Below are 14323 nucleotides of genomic sequence, written 5' to 3'. Positions count from 1 at the left end.
GGGAGTAAATCAATCCTAGAGAGATTAGGTCTTCCTTCCTGAGTTCTTTTGAGAGGAGAGAAAGCTCCACTTTTAACAAGATCCTAAAAATCCAAAAGATTTATTGTTTTTGAGCTATAGGTGATGATAATCACATGTATTAGTGTAATAATATTATCAAATGGTAATTACTTGATTTAAGTAGCAAGGTGAGAATTTGTTTTTGATTCCTATAGCAGTCTTCACATAAGAATTATAAATAAATGGTTTCTTTCATTTCAGCTCTTTGGCTGGCTTTTTTGCAGAGTTCGTTTTGAGAATTTTATCTTTGGCATTCTAACAGTGATGTCAATACAAGGTTGTGCAAATCTCCATAATCAATGGAGCATAAAGGGAGAGTTTTATAATGTGCCGCAGGAAGAACTTATACAGTGGATCAAATACAATACCAGAACAGGTATGTAGCTATTTAGTTGTATGTATATTTAGTTTTATAAATGCGTATATATATTCACACATTTATATCTTATATAGTTATATGTTTTTGTTTTATATATATATAATTTAAACACATACACACACATAGTCATACCCTCACAGATTTTGCGCCATGCTTCTTGCAGTGTCCATCCAGTCAAACCTTTTCAAAAGCCAATTTTGTGCCCTCTTTAAATTCCTCCTAGATAACTTGCAAAAGACTTTTAATTAACACTAAGGAATTAATGATTGTTCACAGTCATTACTCTCATGGGTCATTATTGTATTGTCATAACAATGACAAATCAGAGAAATAAATATTTAATGACAAAATTTCAGACCTTGCGACAGGCCATTGGAGAAGTTACTTTGGATTGCGGGGTGTTTACTGGCTCCGCTCTACTGCTTCAATCCGTGGTAATTACCTGCTCTATCTCTGTGTAAAAGCTGGTTAAGTGCAGAGGGGTTAAAATCTTAGACATTCTGCTTTCCTACCTAACTACCTCAAAGAGATGAGTATACATCCTACTTTTAAGTACTCCAAAATTTTCTTTTTAGCTTACCTTCTTTTCTTCCTTTCTTTATTTGAAACTGCCTCAAGCAGATAGATAGAAAATAAGTATATTCCATGAAGTTTTATATGCAGTCTTGTCCAAGACTATTTTTATGTTTGGTAATTTTTTCTGACAGAAATTCTTCATTGTGGTTTATTTAAATTCATCTTATGACTCCTTAAATCGGTTTTCTCGTCTCTTATTTGATAGCCAACATTTTACCAGTTAGCCATTTTTATAAGCTTCGGCTCACTTACTCGGTCTATAGCTTTGAAAGGGTATGAGTGACGCATATCACTTAGAGCTACCAGTTAAATTAGAACTTTTTAATTAACCCCCAGCTGCCTTTTGCCCTATAGAAGAAGATGGTCACTCCCTTGACTCTCCTTTGCCCTTCCCCAGTTTACAGCTAGGTTTCCCAAGCTTTAAAAGGAAACTGCTCATTAATTCGTTTCTTGTGCCTTTCTTTGTTTTCATGTTTGTTTTGGGTTCCTGGCAGAGAGAGCCTACATTTGGCAACTTACCTTCTAAGATAACCCCCACAAATGGCAACCTTATCTTCAGCTACCTCTCCTTCAATCTCTTTGAGATCTTCTCATCTCTATGTTATGAGTTCTTTCATGGTTACCCCATATTAGAAGATGTCTGAAGTTCTATAGTGTAGGTGGGACAGGTGCTCATATTCAGGCCCTCCGGTAAGCTTGTATAGTTTGAACACTGCACAGAGGGGCCCAGCTGAGATGACAGGTGGGAGCTGAAGTCCAGCCCATGGCCCACTCACCTGGCCATGGACCAGTGGGGCTAAATGGAGTGGAGGGGATAGCTTTCCCAATACATACTGCGGACTAAGTGGAGGCTTCATTGCATTGAAAGGAAAAATATCTTATTCTTTCTTAGTTCCTAGCATTTTAAATTATTAGAACAAAACCTGAAATCTTGCTACACTTTCCAGTCCCGGGTGGCTCTGTGGCACTGGCTCTTCGCGTGATGCTCGGACATGCTGGAAGCTGAAGGGAAATGGGTGGGAGGTATGCTCCGACACTTCCTAGCTGTGCAGTTTTGGGCAAGTTACTTAACTCCACCACGTCTCCCCTTCTTCATCTATAAAATAAGAAGGATACGGAACCTGCCTCATTGAGTTGTCATGTGAATTAAATGATTTAACCCTCATAAAAATATTTAACACATTTCCTGGCAGTAATATAGTAGGCAATCGATAAACACTGAATGAATGAAAAGAATGTGTTCAATGGCTATCATTTAAATATACTTTGGATTTCTTCATTTGGGTTCAAATAGTAGAGGTAAGTTTAACTTTTGGTGTTCTCTAAAACATTTTGTTGAGGAGTGTGATGTTGTGTTTCAGATGCTGTTTTTGCGGGTATCATGCCCACGATGGCAAGTGTCAAGCTGTCTACACTGCGTCCCATCGTGAACCATCCACATTATGAGGATGCAGACTTGAGGTTGGCAGCCCTTGAATACTTCAACCAGCCTCCCTTACTACCAAGTCTTAGGAATAGGGAAAAATTTTACACGCATGCGTGTGCACACACACACACACACACACACATCCTCTCATCCTCATATTCATGCTGGAAGTTGAGAAAATTGATATTACCCAGAAATTATAATTTGTACCTTGGTTCTCTGCAAACTCTTTTTAAAAAAGAAAAGGTCAGTTTTCTCAAAGCAAAAAATGTATCGCATATTTATGGTTAGTCTTTGGTGTGTATGTTCCAGTATAACTGCCCAGGAGTAGTAGTACTAGGAGGTGTGGTGGGTTTGGCCTGAGGCCAGTTTGCCAACCCCAGTTCTGGTCTCCAACGGCCCCTCTGCCTGCTTTAACGAACCGTGCTAGATCTTACATGTTCTAGATCTTATACTGTTCTAGATCTTACACCTTTCTTGAGCTTACTGGTGGCCATATTACTAGCCTTTTTTGACAGGTAGAAAAAGTATGTGAAATTTGCTATACTGCATGCTTTTATGAAAACTTAGGGTATTTTGTGAGAACTCTAGCTTCCATGAGATCTGAGTTTTTGTTTTCCTTAAATGACTGGATTTTTAAAAAATGTGTTGATCATTGTAGTTATTGTCAAGGTTCTCTTTCCCTTTTAGGTGAGTTTTGGTCTATTACTCAAAGTAAAATTATAAATTATTTGAAGTTTTAGGTCTGGTTGTTGATATTGGTAATCCCATACACTTAAAATCCTAAATGATGTTTAATGCGTAAGTGGTGATGTGTTCAGGATTTCGTAAGAACTCTTATTTAGTGTCAGATTGTCTGTTATGCCATAATTTGGTGCACATCTCTGGTTCTCAAGCTTCCATTAACATGTTTTATCTGCCTGCTCTGTTACCATAGATGCCCACTGTCTAAATGCTTTATTTCTAACATACAGCCTGCACTCGTGGTTTTTAGAACTTCTATACAATGAAGTTGTCTGCTGAAATCTGTATTTTCATACCTTCAGCCCCAAGTGTCTTCCACAAGCAGATTGTTTTGTGATCTATGTAAAACAAATGTTGTGACCTGAACTATTATCCTGCCACCTACTGCAACTCTAGACCAGTTTATACACTAACCAGCAGTATATACAAAATTGAAAGTCCTGGGAGTTTTAGCACGTACAAAAAATAAATAGGATTGTGGAAAACTGCTATTCTGAAAATAATGTATGATGTTTTGGGTCATAGATTGCCCATCTAGTGAGTATTGGGATTTTAATTTGTCATCAAAACTTCTTTAGTCCATTTTGTTATCATTTATTTTTAAATTTCTTAACCTGTTGTTTGAATTTAAAGGGCCCGGACAAAAGTAGTTTATTCTGCATATAGTCGAAAATCTGTGAAAGAAGTGAGAGATAAGTTGTTGGATTTACATGTAAATTATTACATTTTAGAAGAGGCATGGTGTGTTGTGAGAACTAAGTGAGTATTAATCCTATATTATATGATATAGTATATATATTTTAATGTATTTTTTTAAATTAGATAAGTTGTAGGTTTTATAGAAAAAAAATATAGAGAGTTCCCATATACTCCCCACCCCTTGTTAACATTTTCATTAGTGTGGTACCTTTCTTAAAATTGATGAAGTTTTTATTCTAGTAATTTAGATACAACCTAAAATTTCCCCTTCTAACCACATTGAAATATATTTCATTGCTGTTAATGGCATTCACAATGCTATGCTACCATCACCACCATCCATTCCCAAAACTTTTCCATCACCCTAAACAGAAATTCTGTACCAATTAAGCATTAACTCCCAATTCCCTACGCCTACCCTGTCCCCTGGTAACCTGTATTGTACTGTATGCTAATGATTTCATATCAATGAGCTCATAAAATATTTGTTCTTCTATGTCTGGCTTATTTCACCCAACAGGATATCTTTAAGGTTCATCCATGTTGTTGCATGCATCAGAATTTCATTACTTTTTATGACGTAATAATATTCCATTTTATGTATAGACCACATTTTGTTTGTCTGTTCATCTGTCGGCAGACATTTGGATTGCTTCTGCTTTTTAGTAATTGTGGAAAATGCTATGATCATCAGTATTCAAATGCGTTTTTGAGTTCCTGTTTTCAAGTCTTTTGGGTATATACCTAGAAGTGGGATAGCCAGATTATAGGAAAATTCTCTAACTTTTTTTTTAAACCTATTTTGGGTTAATTTTTATACATGGTGTGAGGTAGGGGTCTGCCTTTGTTCTTTTTTTTGTATATGAATAACCTGTTCTTCCAGCAACATTAGTAGAAAAGACATTCTTTCTTCATTGAGTGCATCTGCCACCCTTGTCAAAAATCATTTGGCAGTAGATGTGAGGGCTTAGTTCTGAGACTTCAGTTATATTCTATTGGTCTGTATGCTTGTTCTGGTGCCAGTTCCATGCTATTTTGATTACTGTAGCTTTGTAATAAGTTTTAAAATTGAGAAATGTGTGTCCTCCAACTTTGTTCTTCTTTTTCAAGAAGGCTTTGGCTATTCAGGACCTCTTTCCCTTCCATATAAACTTGATGATTGGCTTTTCCATTTCTGGAAAGTAGGCTGTTGGAATTCTGATTGGGATTACATTGAATCTGTAAATGAATTTGGGTAGAATTGACATCTTAATGATATTTAGTCTTTCAATCCATGAACACAGAATATCCTTCCATTTATAGAGGTCTTCTTTAATTTCCTTTAACAATGTTTTGTAGTTTTCTGAGTACAAGTCCTTTACATCCTTGGTTAGGTTTATTCCTAGATATTTTATGCTTTCAGTTGCTATTGTAACTGGAATCTTTTTCTTCATTTTCTCCTCAGATTGCTCATTACTAGTGTATGGAACCACTTCTGACTTTTGTGCATTGATCTTGTATCCTGCCACTTTGCTGAATTCATTTATTAGCTATATTAGCTTTCTTGTGCATTTTTCAGGATTTTCTATATATAGGATCATGTCATCTGCAAATAGGGGAAGTTTCACGTCTTCCCTTTCCAATTTGGATGGCTTTAATTTCTTTTTCTTTCCAAATTGTTCTGCTAGAAATTCCAGTATAAAGTTGAATAAACAGTGGTGACAGGGTACATCCTTGTCTTACCTGATCTTAGAAGGGATGCTTTCAGTCTTTCACCACTGAGTAGGATGTCAGCTGTGGGATTTTCACATATGCCCTTTATCATGTTGAAGAAGTTTCCTTCTATTCCTAGTTTTCTAATTTTTTTTTCCAAGGGGGAGTCTGTATTTTTTCAGATGCCTTTTCTGCATCAATTGAGATGATCATGTTTTTTATATTTCATTCTGTTAATGTGGTGTATTACATTAATTGATTTTCTTGTAACGAACCAACCTTGCATTCCAGGGTTAAGTCCCACTTGATCATGGAGTATAATGCTTTTAATATGCTGTTGGATTCAGTTTGCTAGTATTTTGTTGAGAAATTTTGTATCTATATTCATGAGAGGTATTTGTTTGTAGTATTCTTTTCTTGTGGTATCTTTATCTGGATTTTGTTTGAGGGTGATGTTTGTCTCATAGAATGAGTTAGGGAGTGTGCCCCCTCTTCAAGTTTTTTTTGAGCAGAAGTGGAGTTAAGTCTTCTTGGGATTTTGGTAGAATTCCTTTGTGAATGGTCCTGGGCTTTCTTTGTTGGGAGGTTGTTGATGACTGATTCAATCTCTTTGTTGTAATTGGTTTGCTGCAATTTTCTATTTCTTCTTGAGTCAATGTAGGTAGATTGTGTGTTTCTAAGAATTTGTCCATTTCATCTAGGTTATCTTATTTAATGGCATATAATTGTTCATAGTATCCTCTTATATTCCTTTTTATTTTGATGGGGTTGATGGTAATGTTCCCCCTTTCATTTATGATTTTATTTATTTGCATCCTCTCTCTCTTTTTCTATGTCAGTCTAGCTAAAAGTTTGTCAATTTTATTGATCTTTTCACAGAACCAACTTTTGTTTCTGTTGATTCTCTCTATTGTTTTTTTTTTAATTCTGTATTTCATTTATGTCTACTCTGATCTTTGTTACGTCCTTCCCTTTGCTCACTTTGCATTTAGTTTGCTCTTCTTTTTCTAAATTCTCTAATAGTGAGATTAGGTCTCTGATTTGAGATCTCTCTTTGTTAATGTAAGCATTTTAGGGCTATGAATTTCCCTTTTAACACTGCCTTTGCTGCATCCCATAAGTTTTGGTGTGTTGTGTTTTCATTTGCCTCAAGATATGTCCTAGTTTCCCTTAAGATTTCTTCTTTGACCCTAAGAATATGTTGTTTAATTTCCATATACGTGTGCATTTTCCAGTTCTCCCTTATTGATTTCTACCTTTATTTGATTGAGGTAGGAGAAGATACATTTTATGATTTCAATAGTTTTAATTCATTGGGACTCTTTTGCAGCCTAACATATGGTCCATCCTGGAGAATGACTCATGTGCAATAGAGAAGAATGTTTACTTTTCTTCTGATGGGTGAAGTGTTTTATATATGTCTGTTAGGTCTATTGGTTTAGAGTATCATACAAGTCTTCCATTTCCTTACTGATCTTCTGTCTAGATGATCTATCTATTATTAAAGTGATATTGAAGTCTCCTACTATTCATGTAAACCTATCTATTTCTCCCTTCAAATCTGTCAGTATTTTTTTCATGTATTTTGGGGCTCTGCTATTTGGTGAATATACATTTATAAATAGTTATGTCTTCTTGTTGAATGTGTCCCTTTTCGTATATAAATGATTATTCTCATTTCCTTCTGTATATGTTTTTCAGATATTTTCTTTGTGGTTTCCATAGGGTTTAAATTTAATATCTCAAATCTATAGTAATCATATTTGATTTAATACCAACATAACTTCAATAGCATAAACATACACTGTTCCTTTTTCCCTCCATTCCCTCACTTTTTTGTTGTGCTTTTAAAAAATAATATCTCTATACACTCTATGTTCAAAATCATAGATTTATCATTAACTTTTTATGCATTTGCATTTTAGAACCTGTAAGAAGTAAAATGTAGAGTTGCATACCAAAAAATACAATACAATATAACTGGCATTTATAATTCCCCACATGGTTGCCCTTACCGTAGGTATTTATTTCTTTATGCAGCTTAGAACTAATAGTGTTTCACTGTCATAGGATGCAAGGTCAGTGTTGAAAAACCAATTCTATTTCTGTATGCCAGCAATGAACAAATAGAAATATAATTAAAAATCTATTGAATTTATAATATTCAAAATATTAGGAATATATTTAATGGAAGCTGAACAAGACTTGTTACAGTAACTACAGAACATTGTGGAGACAAATTTAATTCATGAATTAAAAGACTCAATATTGTTAATGTGGCGAATCTCCAGAAATTGGTCTGTTGATATGATGTAATTCTAATCAATATTCCAGGAGGCTTTTTGTTGAAAATGATATTTGGATTCTGAAATTTACATGGAACACCAATGGACCTAGAACGTCCAAACAATTTTAAAGAACAATGATGGAGGATTTTAAGACTTACACTAACGCTACAATAATCTTTATGTGACATTGCCATAAAGATAGATGAACGGAACATAACAGACACTTCAGAAACAGACTCACATTTATAAGCTCAATTGATTTTCAGCAAAGCGGTCAAGGTCGTTACAGGGAGGAGAATCTTTTCAACCAATTGTGTTGGCACAATTAGACTTTCATATGCACACACTCTCACAAAAATAATCTTCACCTCACATCTTTTAAAATATTTTATTTAAGAGGATCATAGACAGAAATGTGGGAACTAAAACCATAACATATCTGGAAGAAAACACAGAAGAAAATCTTTGTGACCTTGGATTAGGCAAAGATTTCTGTGACAGACACGAATGTATCATAGAAGAAATAATTGATCATTTGGGCGTCATCAAAATTAGAAACTTTTCCATTAGAAAGACTATTAATAAAATGAAGATGCAGGCCACAGACTGGGAGAAAATAACTACAAATCATTTATCTGATGTCTTCCACTTTTAGGAAAGCTTGGGTATCAGGGATCAAATTTACCTTCCCACCTGGAACAACAATAGCCATAAAACAAAGCAGAAAAATTTTATGAAAAATCAACTTTCAGGACACTGGACATGAGGTGATGACAGTCAACGACCCTTGAAATACAGGAAGCAAACAAAGTGAGCTGTGCAGGTGACCCAGCTTACTGCCTTGAGAGAGTTTGCAGGTTGTAGCAGAGGGGAATCTGTGGAGCCCAGCAGATTTCTGAGTTGCAGAGATGGAGCTCAGAGCCTTGAGGGACTAAGGAAGTTAGGGTTAGCAGCACAGCTTCTGGCTTTCAAGGAAATCTCTATCATAAACACTACCTGGATACAAGCTTAAGAAACAGATGCCTCGGGGTCTAAATTCCATTGATAACACATTAAAATATCAAAATGCCCAGGTTTCAAGAAAAGATTATAAAACGTACAAAGAAATAGGAAGTGATGGCCCCTGCAGAGGAGCAGGTTAAAGTATTAGAAACCATCAACAAGGAGGATCATACCTGGGACATACCAAAGTCTTTTTAAAAAATAATCCTAAATATACTTACAAAGCTAAATGAAAACATGGACAAAGAATTGAAGGGAATCAGACAAACAACAGGTGAACACTGAGTATCAATATAGAGATTAAAATTATGAAAAGGAACCAAACAGAGCTGAAGACATTTTTAGCAGAATTTAAAAATTCCCTAGAAGGATTCAACAGCAGGTTGGAGACAGCAGAAGAAAGAATCAGTGAACATGATGTTAAGACAATTTGAAATCATTCTGTCTGAGGAGCAAAAAGAAAAAAAAAATGAAGAAAAGTGAACAGAATCTGAGAGACCTGTGGGACACCATCAAGCATACCAATGTATGCATTGTGGGAGTCCAAGAAGAAGAAAGAGAGAAAGGGGCAGAGAGAATATATGAAGAAAATGGCCAAAAACTTTCCAAAGTTAATGAAAGACATGAATATACACATCCAAGAAACCAAACTCCCAACAGGATAAATCAAAGTAGACCCAAGCAACGACATTTTATAATCAAACTGTCAAATGTCAAAGTTAGAGAATTCTTCAAGCCACAAGAAGGAAACGGTATGTTATGTATCAGGGGAGTCTTAATCAGATTAAGTGCCAGTCTCTCATTGGAAACCATAGAGGAAAGAAGGCAGCGGGATGACATATTTAAAGTGCTGAAAGCAAAAATTTGCCAACCCACAATTTTATATCTGGCAAATCGGTCTCTCAGAAATGAGGGAAAGATTAAGATATACCCACTGTGGTGGTTTGGAACTCTGTCTATCCTAGAAAAACTTATTTTTAAAGTTAATCCATTCCTGTGTGTGTGAACCTATTATAAGTAGGATTTTTGATGAGGTTACTTCAGTAAGGTATGTCCCACCTCAGGCAGGAGGAGTCTTAATCCTATTACTGGAATCCTTTATAAGAAATTCAGAGAGAAAGCCATGGGAAGCAAAAGGCTAGAAATCCGTGGAACCGGAAAAGAAGGGAGAGAGCAGGAGGCTCCACTGTGTGCCTTGCCATGTGACAGAGGAACCAAGGATCACCAGCAGCCAGCCCCAGAATGCCACAGTCTTTGGGGGAGAAGGCATTGCCTTGATAATGCTCTGATTTGGACATTTTCCTGGCCTCAGAACAGTGAAGGAATAAATTCCCAGCCTAGGAAATTAAAACATCCAGATAAACAAAAGCTGAGGGAGTTCATCAGACTGACTCTACAAGAAAGACATGCTATATGGAATTTTGCAGGTTGAAAGGAAAGAATCCTAGACAACAGATCAAAGCCACATGAATAAATAAAGATCTCTGGTTAAGGATCTAAAAGCTATATGCCTAAAATGTAATGATAAATCAATTGTTTTGGACTTGTATAAATATGTAGCTTGTGACAAGAACTACATAAAGGTTGAAGAGAGGGATATAGGTATGTCGCTTGTATATGTTATTGAAATTGATTTGGTTTCAAATCCAGTAAGATTGTTACAGAATTTGAAAGTTAAATTTAAGCCCCAAGGTAACCTCAAAGAAAATATCGGAAAATTTGCACATTAGGAAATTAGCAGGGGTTCTAAAAAGTTCATTACAAAAAAATAAATTAAATACAAAAGTTGGCTGCAATGGAAGAATTGGTCAAAAATGTGTAAGACTTAAAAAATGTAATATGATCAAACCACTGTACAAAGCAGTTTGACAATTTCATACACCTACTCTATGTATTGACTTAAAATAAAGAAGGCATATGTCCATACCAGTACTTGTAAGTAAATGCTCATAGCAGCTTATTTCTATAATAACCAAATACTAGAAACAACCCAAATGTCCATCAACAGGTGAATGGATAAACATACTATTTGAACATATTATTGAAATCTCCATACAATTGAATACTACTCACCAATAAAAGAGAATGAATGTTGATACATACAACATCACGAATCTCAAAGTAATTATACTGAGTAGAAGATGGCAGACGAAAGGATGTCTGCAATATAATTCCAGAAAATGTGAAGTAATTGTCAGAAAACAGATCAATGGTTGCCTGAGGAGAGAAGGAGTTGGCAGGGAAAAGAGGGTAGAATTACAAAAAGGGTATGTGTAAACTGTTAAGAGTGATGATGTGTTCACTATTTTAATTGTGGCTATGTTTTCATGGGTATATACATATAGCAAAACATTAAAATGTATACTCTAAATATATGCAGTTTATTGTGCAATTATGCCCCAATAAATCTGCTTGAAAATCTGACAAATACCTTTATCCAGAATATGTAAAAACTCTGAAAAATCAATAAGACAAGCAACACAATTAAAATTTGGCAAAATATTTGAACAGACATGTCACCAACTCACTAGAATGACTTAAAGTAAAAAGGCCAATCAAACTACGTATTTGTGAGGATATAGAGCAACTTGAACTCTCATACATTGTTGATGGGAGTGGGAAATCGTACAGCGACTTTGGATATCAGTTTTGAAGTTTCTTATAGAATTAAATATACACTTAACAATAGAACTGAGCAATTCCACTCCTAAGTGTTTCCCTCAGAGAAATGATAACTTTTGTCCACCAAAGTGTTGTCCATGAATATTCATACAGCATAGTCCATAAGGGTCCTAAACTCAAAGTATCTCAAGTGTTCATCAACTTGTGAATGGATAAACAAATTGTGGTATCTCCATACAATGGAATACTGTTCAGCAATAACAATGAAGGAACTAATGAACCACAATAGAAGCTATAGTAGCCACAACATCTAAGGTACCATCTCAAAAGAAATAAAAGCCTCCATGAGGTGTGACTCTGTTTACATGAAAATCTCCAAAAGTCAAAACTTTCCGTGACAGAAAGGAGGAGATCACTGGTTACCTGGGGCCAGGTTTGGGGGAGGGGATTGGCAACAGAAGGGCAGGAGGGAACTTACTGGGGTGATAGAAATGTTTCGTCTTATCACTGTGGTGGTTCTTACACAACTACACACCTTTGGCCATACTTATGGAACTTTGACATAACGTGAATGACTTTTATCGTTTGTAAAGTATACCTCAATAGAACCATTAAAAAATTAGAAACCGATTTTGCCTGAATCCTTCCCTTTGATGACTTTCATGCAGGACTATTCTCTAATGAGAGGTCCTGTCTCCTGCAGGCCCACTCATGGAGCCGTGCAAAAATGAAAGGGGTGGAGAACAATTCCCTGCTTTGAACTACATGTTTTCATGCTAGTCCTACTTAATATATGCTCTAAAATATGAATTTCATTGGGAATTATATTACCTTTCCTTTAATTTGACCCATTCCACTACTAGGTTGGCCTTATGTTTGGATGATGATGGATCTTAGAAAATCAAATGAATATTTTATTTTGAAAGTGAATTTTTCAATATGTATTTCTGAATGTATATTGAGCCTTTATTAGGACAGGTCTCATGATTTGGTTAAGTGGGACCTGGAAATGCAGCATACTTAATTTCATTTTTAATGTTTCTAAGTATTTATTTTGTTTTTTAATGATACTTTAAATCTTGACTTTATGAATCTAAGTCTTTGAAAATTGAGGAAAATACTTTATAATTTGCGTATTTCCTATAGATTTGAATGCAATTTTAATATATATGTGTTTCAATTTTTTTAAGGCCTGGTTGCAGTATGCTTGAAATTTGGGATGTGGAAGATCCTTCCAATGCAGCTAACCCTCCCTTATGTAGCATCCTGCTTAAGGATGCAAGGCCTTACTTCACCACAGTATTTCAGAATAGTATGTTCAGAGTATTAAAAGTTAACTGAAAGTGAGACCATTACTCTGTAATGCAAAGAAATATGTTGGAAATAATTACTGTTTGGCTTATTTACAATAAAAATCATAAGCTTTAATAAGGGATGCTTAAAAAAAGAATAAATAAAAATCATTTAAAGTTTTTCTGATTACTAAAAGGTAAAGTATTTCATTGTTTTCCATTAAATGCCAGCCTTATTAAGCTTGTCATATAAATGATTAAATGATTTCATACTGCTTAAACAAATGTTCATTGTAAGTTTTTTTTAAATGGATGTAAAAGAGCAATGAAATTTTAATAAATCAAGGATATTTTGTATCCATCTAGGTGAATTGCTTCAGATTTTCTCTAGTACCAGTGTGTACCAGCTCACACTGTTAAACCACCTAGAGAGATGAATGCAGGCTCTGAAATGACACTTCTTAAGATACTGATCACAACTTCTTTATCACTGTGAGAAAATTAATACTTGTAACCATGTGTCAGTTAAGGTTGTTTTTTCTCTTGCAAGTCCTGAAGAAAGATCTTTAATGACTTTTTAAAAAAATAGGTTAATAACTTCTTATCATTGCAAGTTAAATGTGTTTCACAACAGTTTGTTTCCTAATATTTTGAATCTCTTGAAATACATTTACACAACCAGATACATTCCACTGATCAACTCAAACTCAACAGATTATTAGTCTGTCTTTACAGTCTGGTAGTCTTCCTTTTAAATCCAGATAAAATAAAAATTGCTAAGGTACTCAACCAATTTAGGGGGGTTAAAAATAATCAGAAAAGAAAATTCAGTTAAATTCACTAAATGAGATGGTGTTCAAGATTCTAGACCTTGAATGAATCCAAGGCATTTTCATTTTAATAGTCCTGTAGCTTATTGGACATAGCCTTCCTTCCAGCCACCACCTTTCGTAATAACATACTTCTAAATACTCCTTTATTTTTGGTTTTGGATGAGGAATGCCATGCTCTGTAAATCCTCTCCCCAGTAAAACTTAGGAAAGTGGTAGTTAGCTAAAAGATATCATTGCAAATGCAAAGATAAACACTTACCTCTTTTTCCCTGCTTGATAAATATTAAATATGCCACATTTATAGTATTTTAATGTGCAGCTACTTTTAAAAAGAGTTTTTATAATTCCTTTATATTTTGGCCCTCTACATTTGCAGTGACAAAATGACTTAATTTCATAGATAAGTGCATTTACAAAAAGTAGGAGATTATATCCAGGAAAACTAATACAATTATTTTTCAACTTTTATAGTTGTAAAATATTTTAATACAGGATACAAAACACCTAAGAAAACTGCCCTACTTTATTTATTTTGGCATTTTCAAATAATTAGTTTTAGTGTAAATATGGGGTAACCATGTGTCAATTAAGGTTTTTTCTTTTACAAGGAAAGGAAATATAACACCTAACCTTCAAAGAAGTTAAAGTATCACATTTTGGATGGCATTTTCACAGGAAATATTTTAAAGAAGTTGGTAGAATTAAACAAA

General features: G+C 34.8%; 1 protein-coding gene across 5 annotated transcripts in view; it reads left to right on the top strand.

Annotated features, from left to right (window-relative positions):
- Nucleotides 1-12917, top strand: part of DPY19L2 (dpy-19 like 2) — a 111140-nt gene extending 98223 nt beyond the window's left edge. For 2 of the 5 annotated variants that reach the window (XM_037837060.1, XM_037837062.1), the window contains 4 exons: nucleotides 262-436; nucleotides 2377-2476; nucleotides 3819-3944; nucleotides 12679-12917. In XM_037837060.1, coding sequence (XP_037692988.1) covers nucleotides 262-436; nucleotides 2377-2476; nucleotides 3819-3944; nucleotides 12679-12829 — 552 coding nt within the window. In that variant the 3' untranslated portion in view covers nucleotides 12830-12917. Of the gene's footprint in view, nucleotides 1-261; nucleotides 437-2376; nucleotides 2477-3818; nucleotides 3945-12678 lie in introns of those variants that run through there. The other 3 variants (XM_037837061.1, XR_005217061.1, XM_037837063.1) reach the window with 3 other exon arrangements.
- The last annotated feature ends 1406 nt before the right edge of the window (nucleotides 12918-14323 follow it).

The sequence above is a fragment of the Choloepus didactylus genome, chromosome 5, assembly GCF_015220235.1.
Source record: "Choloepus didactylus isolate mChoDid1 chromosome 5, mChoDid1.pri, whole genome shotgun sequence".
NCBI classification, from domain to species: Eukaryota; Metazoa; Chordata; class Mammalia; order Pilosa; family Megalonychidae; genus Choloepus; species Choloepus didactylus.
The sequence above is the reverse complement of the archived record's forward strand: the minus strand, read 5'-3'. Positions and strand labels throughout refer to the sequence as shown.